This window comes from Sesamum indicum, linkage group LG12, assembly GCF_026168435.1.
Source record: "Sesamum indicum cultivar Baizhima isolate 11 linkage group LG12, ASM2616843v1, whole genome shotgun sequence".
Taxonomy (NCBI): domain Eukaryota; kingdom Viridiplantae; phylum Streptophyta; class Magnoliopsida; order Lamiales; family Pedaliaceae; genus Sesamum; species Sesamum indicum.
The window spans coordinates 18,210,467-18,222,318 of NC_142668.1; the positions used below are offsets into that span (position 1 = coordinate 18,210,467).

General features: G+C 38.9%; 2 protein-coding genes across 4 annotated transcripts; both read left to right on the top strand.

Moving 5' to 3' along the window:
* Positions 1-1,434: 1,434 nt before the first annotated feature.
* Positions 1,435-5,761, top strand: LOC105175780 (Phototropic-responsive NPH3 family protein). Its single transcript, XM_011098364.3, has 4 exons — positions 1,435-2,423; positions 3,386-3,455; positions 3,722-4,945; positions 5,038-5,761. The coding sequence occupies exons 1-4, from the start codon at positions 2,365-2,367 to the stop codon at positions 5,584-5,586; spliced, it is 1,902 nt and encodes a 633-aa protein (XP_011096666.1). The 5' UTR covers positions 1,435-2,364; the 3' UTR covers positions 5,587-5,761.
* Positions 5,762-8,219: 2,458 nt separating this feature from the next.
* Positions 8,220-11,836, top strand: LOC105175781 (cationic amino acid transporter 1-like). Of its 3 annotated transcripts, none has more exons than XM_011098366.3 (3): positions 8,220-8,404; positions 9,037-9,506; positions 10,306-11,836. In XM_011098366.3, exons 1-3 carry the CDS (start codon positions 8,382-8,384, stop codon positions 11,727-11,729), a joined length of 1,917 nt encoding a protein of 638 aa, XP_011096668.1. In that variant the 5' UTR covers positions 8,220-8,381; the 3' UTR covers positions 11,730-11,836. The 3 variants fall into 3 exon arrangements, with proteins under 3 accessions (XP_011096668.1, XP_011096669.1, XP_011096667.2); XM_011098367.3 differs by having other exon boundaries at positions 8,221-8,379; XM_011098365.3 differs by lacking the exon at positions 8,220-8,404 and adding an exon at positions 8,563-8,767.
* Positions 11,837-11,852: the final 16 nt, after the last annotated feature.

Below are 11,852 nucleotides of genomic sequence, written 5' to 3' on the forward strand. Positions count from 1 at the left end.
GAGCGGAGCCGAGCCGAGCCACAACGCGGGGAACATCTTTTGCTTCTGTTTATCATTGCGTGTGCGGGACGGTCGCGACTCGTGACCGGCTCTCATTGATGGCGCGCTACTTTCGAGGCGCTTCGGGGTTTTGGAAGTTGAGGCGTAGCCTGAAAGGCAGGCAGCCACGCTCCCTATATTATTAATACTTTTTTCTTATTTTATCTCCACCAGCCTCCAACCCAACCCCATTCCAATTATTTATTTTTTTTTTCAAATTTTTGTCAGTTAAATAATTTTGTTCGAATTCCTCTAAAATTTTCAGATAAACTAAGTGTGATATATTTGTTTTATAATTTATTAATTTTTTTAAATTATATATCAATTGCATTATAAGTGCATTGTACTTACTATATAATTAATTAAAATTTAATTGAATCGAATTGAGGTAAAACTTTTCCATCCTATACAGAATTGAGTCATCACCCTAACCATTTTAAAATTTGTGTGAACTGATTGGAAAAGTTCTTTCCAACATCGAAATTGCTAAATATTTTAAATTCAATTTTAAAAAAGAATATCGACAATTTGCAGCATCTTAGCAGCGACCAACTCTTTTTTTCATAGGCCAGAGACTTCTTTTCTATCAGGGGAAAAGAAAAAGACAAGAAGGGATTAATTTATATTTTTTTAAAAATAAATTTGGCCTTTTTCTTGAAATTGAAGGTTTTAGACACAATTATAACAACACGAACTTCATCTACCAACTTTAGTTATGAGTTTCTATCACATTATTATAAATAGGTCCATAAAAGCCATAATATGTCTTTGACTTATTTCAACTACGGCAATGTTATGGTCGTGCCAAAATCATCACAATAAATTTTACTATTGAAATTTTGAAATTATAGCACTATAAATTAACTTATGCCAAAAAAAAATATCATCTAGCTACCATTGTTATTCTTAATTATTTATTGAAAAAATGACCTGAACTAAAAGGATAAAAATAAATTCATTCATAAAAAAATTAAATAATTTAAATAACTGATATTCATTAATTTCACAAAGTATTTTACTATAATTATGTTTTTTCTTCTAGGAATACAAAATATTTAACTTGCCAAATTTAGGCGTAATAATATGTTTGATGGGAGAGTGAATTGTTGCATTTTCCATAGTTGCTGGATCCAGTTGAAACACATATATGGTACAGAATTCCTCAATAAAGAATTAAAAGCGTTAAAGAAAGCAATGTATCCACGCACATGGGCTAGCTGGACAAGAAACAGATAGCTGTTACTTTCAAAAATCATAACCAATAATAAATAATTTCGAAAAAGAAGTTAAAAGCTTTTTTGGTGGTGAAGCTTAGGGAATTAAATCAAATTAATGATGGTTTAATACGCCTATTATCTGAAGAGAATTTTGATAAAAATGGGTACTGAATGAGGAATCTCTGTGCAATGAGTGTGTTTCAAGAAAATGACCCCACACGTATTATTATAGTTAGTCTGTAGATTAGAGGCATTTTGTGTTTCAGAGCTGCCATTAATTACCCCACATTGAGTTTTTCCAAGCTCTTTCAAACACTATAATAATAATATAGAGAAAATGCGAAGATTAGACAAAGGGAAGCTGTGGTTTTCACCCTTTTAAATAGTGCTCAAGATTTTCTTTAATGGGGTTGAGGGGTTTCGGTGTCTCATTTGTCATAAAGGGTCGAGTTTTGGAATCTTCCGGTGGTTAAACAAAGTAGTAGTAGTAGTAGTGGTTGGTGTCAGAACAACTGGGTTTCTGTTCATTTTTGGAGGGGTTGACCTAAATTTGGTGTCTGATTCCAGAATTTTATAGTATTTCCTCGAAGCCATTTTGCTCCGGGACTGAGATTTTGGGGCAGTTGTCATATGGGTATTACCTGTTGGGGTAGGTTCAGAGATAAGAAGTGGGGAAAAGGGCAATACTTTGGGTTTGCGGGTTTGGTTGAGGATTTTTGCTGCATTAATTGCAGTCTTGATTACAAAGTCTTTGTGAATTCGGTTTCTACTTTCTTGAGTAGTTCCCGTCCGAGTGCTACTGTATAATTCTTTCTGCTTTCTGTTGGAGTGTATGTGAATTAAGTTTCTGCAGTTTCGCGGGTTGGTGCCTGAGGGAAGGAGCATTGGGTGTTTGCTCAAAGATCTGAGTGAGAATTGCTGATAAGTTTAGATTTGGGGCCTCTGAGGAAGTGTTGTTGACTAGAGTTTTGAGAAGAGCTGAGATTTGGGTTTGTGATTTGTGGCTGTTCAAATTTGAAGTGCATTGATCTTCGTTGAGGAAATTCTTCTCAATCCTTCCTGAAATTGGGTTATTGAAACTTCTTCACCTGGCTTGTATATTGTAGAGATGGCTTGTGTGAAGTTGGGATCGAAATCTGATGCGTTCCAGAGGCAAGGACAGGCCTGGTTCGTTTCTTGGCTTTGACTTATTTGTTTGTTGCCATTAATCTAATATTTCTCGCTTGCTTGAAACTTTTCGTCTACCACCCTAACTACACTCAACCATTTATGTTGCTTATGTCATTTTACTCCTGTTGGGTTTTTTTCTCTTAGCAAATATTTATTGATCCATGGCAACTTGTGTGTATCTGCCTCATCAAGAATGAACTTGGTCAATTCGATCGTTGAGTTTTAAGTTTTGCCTTTTTTTCCCTCTTTCACTGGCTTCCCACCTGAAAATGTCTGTAAAAACTTAGACGCATCCGAAGTCCAGATCCTTGATTTGAGTTGCTGAGGCTGTTTTATGTCCAGCACGGATGTATGATTTTGATTTCACACAAGCTTGAGAAAACCAAAATGTCTAATGGTGTAGACTTCCTATTGGATGGACTGTTTGTGTCTTATGATTTCTCAATAATGTGGGAGATTGAGGGTGCTCTGTGTGGCGGTCCTTCTTAATGTTTGGAAGGGGTAACCACCCTCTAACTTTTTCTCTAGGTAGAAAAATTATGTAAACGACTTTTGTTTAGCTTTCTAGGTAAGAGCATAATCTTTCCTGTCTTGCTTTTGCTTTTGTTGCATCTGGTTCTAGGCTGACATTTTTATTTGTGCTGTATCGAGTTCAATTGCACCCACTTCAGAAGGAATTGTCACAAGAAGCATAGGCAATATCTGTGCCAGCAAGCCCTTTGCATGCTTTCTTTTGAGTTTGCTAGGACCACCGTTTCCTGACAAATAGTGAGGGTGCTTGCTTTAGTTTCAAATCACATTTATGTTGCAGAAGTGCACGTTACCTTGGGGTGTCAATTGTGCTACTCCATGCTGTATTTAACATGCACAAACATAATAGAATTTGATAGTAGCTGAAGGTACTGCTTTCATGTAAATGTTTTCTAGTTTCTTGACTACTGCTCTTCCCTTAATTGTAGGTTTTGCACAACTGGTCTCCCAAGTGATATGGTTGTTGAAGTTGCGGAAATGTCCTTCCATCTTCACAAGGTATTGTTTTGTTTTCATTGATACTGATTCCTGTAGAATGGACGTAACAGTCCATTTAGTTTTAATATTTTTGTTTGGTCTAAAGGAATTAACATCTACCAAGAAAGCATGCGAAGAAAACCCTCTTTCAAGATTTTTTAACTTCTCTTAATTGTATTTATCCATGGAAAATTTGTTTTCTTTAGACGTAAGCACATAAATTATGATATATCTTGTTATACTGCTACGACATCTGTGTCTTAGTAAATTCGGCTTGTCTGTTGTAGTTTCCATTGCTTTCAAGAAGTGGGGTCATGGAAAGACTCATTTCCGAGGCATCTGAAGGAGAAAACGGCTGTGTCATTAAGCTTCCCGACATTCCTGGTGGAGCAAAAACATTTGAACTTGTGGCTAAATTTTGCTATGGGGTTAAACTGGAACTTACTGCTGCAAATGTAGCGTACCTTCGATGTGCTGCGGAGCATCTTGAAATGACTGAAGAGTATGGGGAGGGCAATCTTATTTCTCAAACTGAAAACTTCCTCAATCAGGTGGTTCTGCGGAGTTGGAAGGACTCGCTGAAAGCACTCCAGACCTGTGATGATGTTCTATCTTTTGCTGAAGAACTCAATATTACGAAAAGATGCATTGACTCTTTGGCCGCCAAGGCATGCACCGACCCAAATTTATTTGGGTGGCCTATAATGGAGCACGGTGGTCCAATGCAGAGTCCTGGAGGAAGTCTATTATGGAATGGAATAAGCACTGGTGCTCGACCAAAACATGCTAGCTCAGATTGGTGGTACGAGGATGCATCAACTTTAAGTCTATCTCTGTACAAAAGGTTAATTTCGGCCATGGAATCTCGCGGCATAAAACCAGAAATACTTGCTGGTTCCCTTAATTCTTATGCAAAAAAATACTTACCAGGTCTAAACCGGCGTCAGGCTGCCAGTGAGTCCAGCAACCGTCTCGCACCAGTGGGATCGGTAGCCTCACTCTCGGAAGAGGAGCAGAAACTTCTGCTTGAAGAGATTGATCAGTTACTTCCGATGCAGAAGGGTCTAGTCTCAACAAAATTTCTATTTGGTCTACTCAGAACTGCCAAGATTCTTCGAGCAAATCCCTCTTGCATATCAAACTTAGAGAAGAGAATTGGGATGCAGCTTGATCAGGCAACTCTTGAGGATCTCTTGATGCCAAATTTTTCTTATTCCATGGAGACTCTGTACGACGTGGATTGCGTGCAGCGAATTCTCGAGCATTTCTTGGCGATGGATCAGGTAGTTGGAGATGCATCCCCAGGTTCAGTTGATGATGCTCAATTAATGGGATCGCCGTCACTGACGCCAATCACAATGGTAGCCAAGCTTATCGACGGATACCTTGCAGAGGTTGCCCCAGATGTCAATCTGAAGCTCCCCAAGTTTCAGTCTCTTGCTGCTGCTGTTCCAGAGTATGCACGACCCCTGGATGATGGTCTTTATCGTGCGATCGACATTTATTTGAAGGTAATAGTTCTGCCAATATTCGCCTTTGACTTTGCAGCATATCGGCCTTAGAAAAATTCATAAAAAGCATATCATCGTTTTTCCATATGCAGTCTCATCCGTGGTTGGCGGAATCCGACAGAGAACAACTCTGCCGGCTGATGGACTGCCAGAAACTATCTCTGGAAGCTTGCACCCACGCGGCTCAGAACGAAAGACTGCCTTTAAGAGTAATAGTCCAAGTCCTCTTCTTCGAGCAGCTACAATTAAGGACTTCCATTGCTGGCTGCTTCCTGGTCTCTGACAACCTAGACGGCTCAAGACAATTGAGAAGTGGCTTGATGGGGCCGAACGATGGCGGGTGGGCCACAGCCGTGAGGGAAAACCAGGTGTTGAAAGTGGGTATGGATAACATGAGAATGAGGGTTTCTGAGCTCGAGAAAGAATGCTCAAACATGAGGCAAGAAATCGAGAAGTTGGGTAAGGTTAAAGGGCCAAGCACTTGGGGGAATGTTTCGAAAAAGTTGGGGTTCCGGTTGAAGTCCCAAATGTGCAGTGCTCAAGAGGGATCTGTCAGTAAGCAGAACAATGGGAACGTGAAAATTGAGAAGGCGAAGGAGAAACACGGAAAGGAAAAGAAAAATGTAGCTTCAGATGAATAAGATTTCTTGATTGTTTATTTGTTAACTTTGTTTCCATTATTTGTTCTTGCGTGTCATGTCATGACGGTATCCTGTAACTTAGGTAGACTGCAAAATTGTACTTTAATGTAACTTGTAACAGTTGAGGCTCAAGTTAAGAAAACCAGCCAAGCTCTCTTATTGTCATCATCTTCAATTTGCTGTATGGTTGGGTTATATAAGTAGTTGTAATTTTCCAGCTTCATATATGCGGATAAGGCCTAAGGGAAGGCTATCAGATATCAGTAGTTGATTGGTCTCTATAGCTGTTAAGAGTCGGATCAATCAACTCAGTAATATATGCCGTGTTACCTGCAAACATTTGTGTAGATACTGAAGATTCTAACTCAAAACATAATACACGTGTAATGTGATTGATATTTATATATAATTTAAGAAAAATAATTAATATATTATATTTGTTTTGTAATTAATTTGATTTAAGTAAGAATTTTATTGGTAGATGCATTGAACTTGGACCCTTGGTGTTGAAAACTAACTGAATACACAGATTTTTATAGTAACTTTGGGCAGAAAACAAGCCCACAAGAATTTACAGGGTCGAATATTGGGAAAAGTCCATGATTCCAAAGATGTTTAATCTTTCAAGTTCCAACCTTGTTCTGTCATAGAATATTTTTATAGTAATACTTTTTATGTATAAACTTGTTCGTATAATAAAACATGTATAGTAAGTACACTGATTTGTGATGATTATGTGCCATAATCCACGTCCATTATAGTGAAGATGAGAGGACTCTTCGGGCCGAAAGACAAATGCTTGGAGACAATGATTATTGGATGACCTAATCCTGAAAAAGATGGATTTTGCTATCAACTGCCAGTTACATACATAGTGCTATGAAAAGTAACACGCACAAACAAGGACAGGTTGTTATTATCGGTAAAACCTATGGCTGCAATTATTTAATTGTTGTTTGATAAAGAAAGATTGGAATAAGACGATATGTTTGAAATGTAAACAATATATTAACATTTTATATTAGATGCTTCAAATGTGAACACGTATCTTATGACCAAAAAAAAATATGCTTTTGTATCTCAAATACTCGATACAAGTGAAGTGATGTACATGTACAAAAGAATAGTATGCGGCACTTGCTTCTGTCTAAAAATTTCATTGTACTAAATAACATATATAATCAAACCCAAAAACGTAAAATTCTTGAGTTTTGCAAATAATTGGAAGAAGGGACATGCATTAGTCATAGGCTAGCAGGTGTATGAACATGTGAAAGGGAAGATCCGGACAGATTTTCAGCACAAGAATTCCATCCCATACGCCTCTATCTATGCATTATTGCTGCCTATAACATATCTTCTTATCCCCAATTGAATTAAAGCCAAATTCATTAATTGCTCAGGCATCAATTATGTAGTGTATGCTTATTTAGTAAAAAGCCGAAACCCAAAGTTGCCTGCTTCCAGATTTCACATTCTCTCTGTGTCAACTTCTCACGTTCAATCCTCGACTCCGCCCGTCACTCGTGGAAGAACAATTTAAGAGTGTTGTTTATCTATCTAATAGTAAGGCTTGCGTCCAAATTCTATCAATCGGGGGCTATGAACAAGAATTAGTTTTGAGTCTAGTGAAATTAGAAACAACTCTACAAAAAATATTAAATTATTTATATTTTTATAATTTAAAAAATTTACCTAGTATAATAATATCAAATAAATCTATCCAATTTTGAAATGTGGTTGTTAGCAAGCAAGACAAGCCAACTAGATCCCCACACCACACTCTTTACTGGACTTTGGAGATTCCAATTCCACGATAATTCCTAATCCATGCGGGCCCACCAACTGAATTGACCGGCCGAATTCTTGGGATCGAACTTCAGCCGTCAGATTACAATAACCGCTAGGCTGCACATTCAATGGACCAATAGCCCCCCGGGTAGGGTAGTATGAATTTCCTCGCCGTCAGATTCGCGATTCTTCCAAACTTGCAAATACACAATAATTTTTCATTATATGAATATTAATCAAATCAAGACTCTGAGATTCAATGTCAATTCAACCTCACCATACCATATAATCATATAATATTTTTTTCAAATTAATTATTGATCATTCGTGATCCAAAACTTTCAAATAAAATTAATATTTTCTTCCTAAAATTCTATCAATGATTGTGAGATGCTATGGTTGTGGCTAGTAATAGGGCGATCCGTACATTACATGTTTGTGTCTAACATGCACAAATATTCATTATGTAATTACAATTATTTATATTTTTACTAATTTTAAAAATATGAGTCCACATGAAATCTGACGAAATTAATTATGCAAATAATTGTATCAAGATTTATTTCTTTTAAAGTAGATTTCATTTTCATTTATAGTGCATAGCTGATTCCACACGTTATGATTTTAGGGTCTAGAATTGGTGACTATCAATAACTTTTTGAAGCCAAGATTTTCAGATTTAAAGTAAAATTGGTAAGTAAAATTGAGATTTTGAAATCGCACCCTAAGCAGCCCAAAACAGCTGGAACCAGCACTAAAATTCCCAATTCACACACACAGAGTCAAAATTCAAAGTCGATTATTTCACCTATCTTTCCCTTTAAAAGCCAGCATTTAATTTAAGGGCTCATATATAAATCTCACATTGCATCGGACTCTTATTTCTCCAGTCAACTCCGCACACTATACTACCAAAGTCTTCTCCGATCTTTGCTCTCTCTACATTTTACCACCGTCGGAGTTTGTTGCCGAGTTACTTCTCCGGCGATCTCGATTCTCACTGTATGTTTTCTATACCTAAGAATGCGTACGTGTTGTGTTTATTTTATTTGTTTCTTCCGTATTTTATTATTGCTGATATCTGTATGTGGGTTTTGATATTCTTGTGAACCTGTACGTATATCACTTATTGTAGTGGATCGGTGAGATTGATGTCGTGGGATTTCAATTGTTTTAATAACAATTCATCAGTTACTGATCCTACGTATGCATACATATACTTCGTTGTCTTTGTTATGACTTTGTTGATAGAACATAGCATCTTCTGCCGGTCGCTGGACTTTTCTCAATCCCAGTCTTTTTCATATAAACACACCCACGCATCTATCATATATACAAGCTTTACTCGTCTGCCATTTTCTCCTTTCTTTTTTTCCTATAGATTTTTCAGGTATCTTTTCATCGTCTCCGTTTCTGTTAATTTTTTCACAAAATAAGCTTGGTTATTTTCAGTGTTATGGATGTCACAGTGCGATTTTATAGTTCTGAGACTTTTCTTTGAAGCCATCGCGATGTACACATCTGTTTGGCAGTCCAGGGATGGCGTTTCGCCTGTTTCGATGCCCTAATTATGATAGTTAATCCAATTTTTCAAAAGCGGCACGAGATCGCAGTTTGCTCTCTTTAATTATGCTATTTTCGTTGTAACTGTTGGTGCAGGTTACATTATCTTGAATTTGAAGGTTTAAGGGATACACAGGAAAACATGGGGACAGGCAACGAAGCCAACGGAGGAGGATCGTCGGGGCTAACCAGGAGGAGGGTGTGCACGTTCAGGAAAGACGATTTTCTCCCCGAGGAGTCGTTCAAGAGCTGGAGCAACTACGCCAGTGCATTGAAACAGACTCCCTATCGGCTGGTGGACCGGATTTTCACCCGGTCGAGCGTTGAAGCGGAGCTGGAGGTGAAGGCGCGCAGTGGGAATGAGATGAAGAAGACGCTTTCGTGGTGGGACCTAATGTGGTTCGGCATGGGTGCCGTCATCGGTGCCGGAATTTTCGTTCTCACCGGCCTCGAGGCTCGTGAGCACGCTGGCCCGGCCGTCGTGCTGTCCTACGCCGTTTCTGGACTCTCCGCCTTGCTTTCTGTCTTTTGCTACACCGAGTTCGCCGTGGAAATCCCTGTAGCAGGTAAAGCTATTACATAAATTTTCTTTTGTCGTTTTTTGAGTTTTTTAATACTCCAGGTGACAATTGAATGAGATATATCCCAACTATTAGTACTAAAAGAGGAGGTTCATTTTTTTTAAGGAAATTTAAGTAGTTTAACTTGGATTTTTACTGACTACAAGTTGTATGTACTCGTCGACCAATCACTTATGTTTACTCTCTGATGCTACTTCAACCTTCTTGAACTAAAAGAAGATAGATTAGTTAGTTGATGATCATTCCTAAAATACTTCTATACGGGTTTCTAGGTAACTCATAAATAACCAATAAAAATATTAACAAAGTAATCTATTGGAATTGTTTATTAATTTTTATCATCCATCTGGAAGATTAAGAGCTTTATCACTTCCACGTATTCATGTGACAAGTTAGGTTTTTCTTTTACTAATGACAATTTCTTAGTGGTGTTATCTGTCTAAGATACACTATGGTACAAAGAAATTTTTCCACAAAGCAAGTCTTCTCCTTATTTTTCTACAATTTTGGGCCCCTACTTGCCCCCATCAGCAATCAATTTCGTTGACATCTTTGAGCATACAAGGATACAACAAGTTTCTTATTGTGTTTTGTATAAAGAAAGCTGCTGTTTGTTGACTAGTAAAGCTAGGATGACTTCACAGTGACCGTATAGTACAATGTCGAATATAGGCCAACTCTTATGGGCCCAAACGGAGCCCAATATAATTTAGTAAAATCGGCCTCCAGACCATTTGCCCAAAGGATATTCTGTATTTTTCTCATCTTATTTTGAATTCTGCAGGTGGTTCATTTGCCTACTTGCGGGTGGAGCTTGGTGATTTCGTGGCCTTTATTGCTGCTGGAAACATCCTGCTTGAGTATGTTATTGGTGGTGCTGCGGTAGCTCGTTCATGGACATCTTACTTTGCCACACTCTGTAACCACGACCCAGATGATTTCCGTATCCTGGTCCATGGTCTGACCGACGGCTACAACCAACTTGACCCTATAGCTGTTGGTATCATGATTGTCATCTGTATAATTGCAGTTGTCAGCACAAAAGGCTCCTCGCGTCTCAACTACATTGCCTCCGTCGTTCACATGGTCGTCATTCTCTTTATCATCATAGCCGGTCTCATCAAAGCAGACCCCAAAAACTACACTCCCTTTGCACCTTTTGGTCCCCGTGGCATCTTCAAAGCTTCTGCAGTTTTGTTTTTTGCTTACGTTGGTTTTGATGCAGTTTCTACCATGGCCGAGGAAACTAAGAACCCTGCTAGAGATGTTCCTATAGGTCTTGTCGGTTCGATGGTGATCACCACTACCATATACTGCCTGCTAGCGATAACTTTGTGCCTTATGCAGCCATACACAAGCATTGATGTCAATGCTCCTTTTTCAAGGGCATTTGAGATGGTAGGGTGGAGTTGGGCTCAATATGTAGTTGCTGCTGGGGCATTGAAGGGAATGACATCAGTTCTGCTCGTTAGTGCCGTGGGACAGGCCCGCTACCTTACCCACATTGCCCGTACCCATATGATGCCCCCATGGTTTGCCAAAGTTGATCACAAGACCGGAACACCCATTAATGCCACCATAGTCATGCTTGCAGCTACTGCAGTCATCGCCTTCTTCACAAAACTGGACATCCTATCGGAACTACTGTCAATCTCAACACTCTTTATTTTCATGCTTGTAGCCCTTGCCCTTCTTGTTCGTAGGTACTATGTTAGTGGGGAGACAACACCTGAAAACCGCAACAAGTTAATTGCCTTCCTTGCCCTAATTGTTGGATCCTCAATCGCCACATCTGCTTACTGGGGAATTAGCAAGACAGGTTGGATTGCCTACTGCATAACCGTACCCATCTGGATTTTGTCTACTGCAGGACTCTGGTTTTTCGTTCCCCCAGCCCGTACTCCTAAGCTTTGGGGAGTTCCCTTGGTGCCTTGGTTGCCATCAGCTTCCATTGCCATAAACATCTTCCTCCTGGGGTCAATAGACAAGCACTCATTTGAAAGATTTGCCGCATGGACTGCATTCCTCTTGGTTTACTATTTCTTCTTTGGGCTGCATGCATCATACGATACTGCCAAAGCATTTGGTGTGAAGGCTGGACAGGAGGGAATGTATAGAAAAGTTGAAGAAGGTCAGGTATCATCAGCGGCTATTTCTGGATTTGATGGTGTTGATACCAGAAATGCCCCTTCTGCGCCAGCCCCCTAGATTAATTTCCAACTTGTCTTGCTAGTGTGCATATTTTATCTTGTTTGTGCAATTTGTCATTGCCAGCGTATATGTATTTCAATTTCATAATGATGTCACTTGGTCAATTGAGTAGCAAAGTAT